The sequence below is a fragment of the Trametes versicolor genome, assembly GCF_000271585.1.
Source record: "Trametes versicolor FP-101664 SS1 unplaced genomic scaffold TRAVEscaffold_8, whole genome shotgun sequence".
Taxonomy (NCBI): Eukaryota; Fungi; Basidiomycota; class Agaricomycetes; order Polyporales; family Polyporaceae; genus Trametes; species Trametes versicolor.
Genome location: NW_007360328.1, coordinates 1,662,604 through 1,664,374, shown reverse-complemented (window position 1 = coordinate 1,664,374; position 1,771 = coordinate 1,662,604). Strand labels below are relative to the sequence as shown.

Sequence of the window (1,771 nt, the reverse complement as noted above, 5' to 3'; positions counted from 1 at the left end):
GTGACCTGCCAGGGCAGCCGTGGTGTGAAGGACGGCCGGCCTGCCTGCCAGAAGCATCTGACGTCCCCCGCAAGCGGACCCCGAATCTCTGACGTCGGTCCGGGCGTTGCCTGGCCCGCACGTTCGGTGTCGAGGGGAGGGCGTGGAATGTGCAAAGGAACGCGTGGGGCTCCGTGTCCGGCGAAAGGGGAGTCGGGCGAAAAGCTGGAGGCGGTTGGGATATCGCTTTCGAGGTCGGAGCGCTGGGAGAGAGCGTGGTGGACGCGGGTGGGCGACTATGTTGAGCTGGAAGGGAGAGCGCCGCATCGAGGCTTGCCAGATTTACTTAATCACCTCGCTCTCCCTCCGCCGTCGCCCTGCCCCGTCCTCCCTCTCCCTCCGTCCCGCCGCCGCGTCTTCCGTTCCCCTACTTCACCCCCAGAGCCCCGCTCGCCGTCGAGCGTGTGCCCTACTAATTCTAATCCCTGTCCAAATCACACGTCCTCCTATCTTGCCTGCCCTACTACTCAGCTTGATAATTCGTCCGTGCCCCTCACCCAGCAAGCCCACCCACGACGCGATCGGCCTCGCCCGACGACCCCAGGATCCAACTGCGCCTCCAACCGCCCTTGTCTCCCGCCGTGCCCGTGCGATCCACATTCGAGTGCCCGTATAATAGTATTCCAGCCGCACCCCTGGGTCTTGGCCCCTGCGCTGTCTGCTTGTCCCGCCGAGGTCCGTGTCACTCTCGCTGCGCCCTCCTGAGCCAGCTCTTCGCGTGCACCTGTCTCACCCGTCCTCCGCGGACCCCCACGCACACACAGTAATGTACGTCCATCTCCGCAGTTTCTCCTCCCGCCCGATCGTCCTGTGCTCACCCGACGCGTCCCCGTCGTTCCTTGTTCCCCCCTCCGGATTGCAGTTATACATAGGCCGCCTTTCGTTGGCGCACCAACACCACCCACTTGCACGCTCTCTCTCGTCTCTGTATCCCAAGTCCCGTTCGCAGGCCCCCACTTTCGCACCCGCCCTTCTGAAGAGTACTCCCCGTATAATGGACAGCCTAGTTTCCCAGCACCCGGCCGCATACAGCCAGTTCGCGATCCAGGTCGACGCGCACGCCTTCCCCCCACCCTCCTCCTCCGCATCGTCCTCCGCATCCTCGTCTTCTTCACGATCGGCTGCCCACGCCTACCCTGCCGACGCTTACGATCACCGCTACGCCTCCTCCTCCCAACGCTACCCGGCCCCGTCGTCATCGTCGTCCTCCCAGTACCAGCACCAACACGCGAGCCCGTCGCTGCAGATCCAGACTGCGACCCCGGCGCCGCACGAGCACGAGCCCGACGAGCAGACTGCGCACCCGGCCCGCCTCGAGCAGCAGTCGCAGCAGCAGCAGTACCCCAACGCTGGAGTGGACGCCGAGATGCAGGGGCAGTCGATCGCGGACGCGCTGACGGACGCGCCGGGCCCGCACGGCGGGCTGAGCCGCCCGCTGACGCTGCAGGAGCGCGAGCTGCTGAACAACCTCGACAAGCTCAAGTTCTTCCTCGCGACCGCGCCGTCGCGCTGGAACTCGGACCCGTCCTCGTCCACCGCCGTCCCCCCGGCGCCCTTCGGCATGGCCCTCAACACCATGGGCGCCGCGATGGGCATGGGCATGAACATGAACGCGGGGATGAACGGCGGGATGGCGATGGGGCAGCTCGCGCCGGCGGGGCACCCGCACAGCACGCACCCGGCGCTGAACCGGTTCCTGCTCCCGAACCAGGAGTACGTGAGCTGCGTGCTC

At 66.5% G+C, this 1,771-nt stretch overlaps 1 protein-coding gene across 1 annotated transcript in view; it reads left to right on the top strand.

Moving 5' to 3' along the window:
* Positions 1-901: 901 nt before the first annotated feature.
* Positions 902-1,771, top strand: part of TRAVEDRAFT_170754 (uncharacterized protein) — a gene marked incomplete at its 3' end in the record, with an annotated part of 5,225 nt that continues 4,355 nt past the window's right edge. The window contains exon 1 of the mRNA XM_008042484.1: positions 902-1,761. Coding sequence (XP_008040675.1) covers positions 1,034-1,761 — 728 coding nt within the window. The 5' untranslated portion in view covers positions 902-1,033. The remainder of the gene's footprint in view (positions 1,762-1,771) is intronic.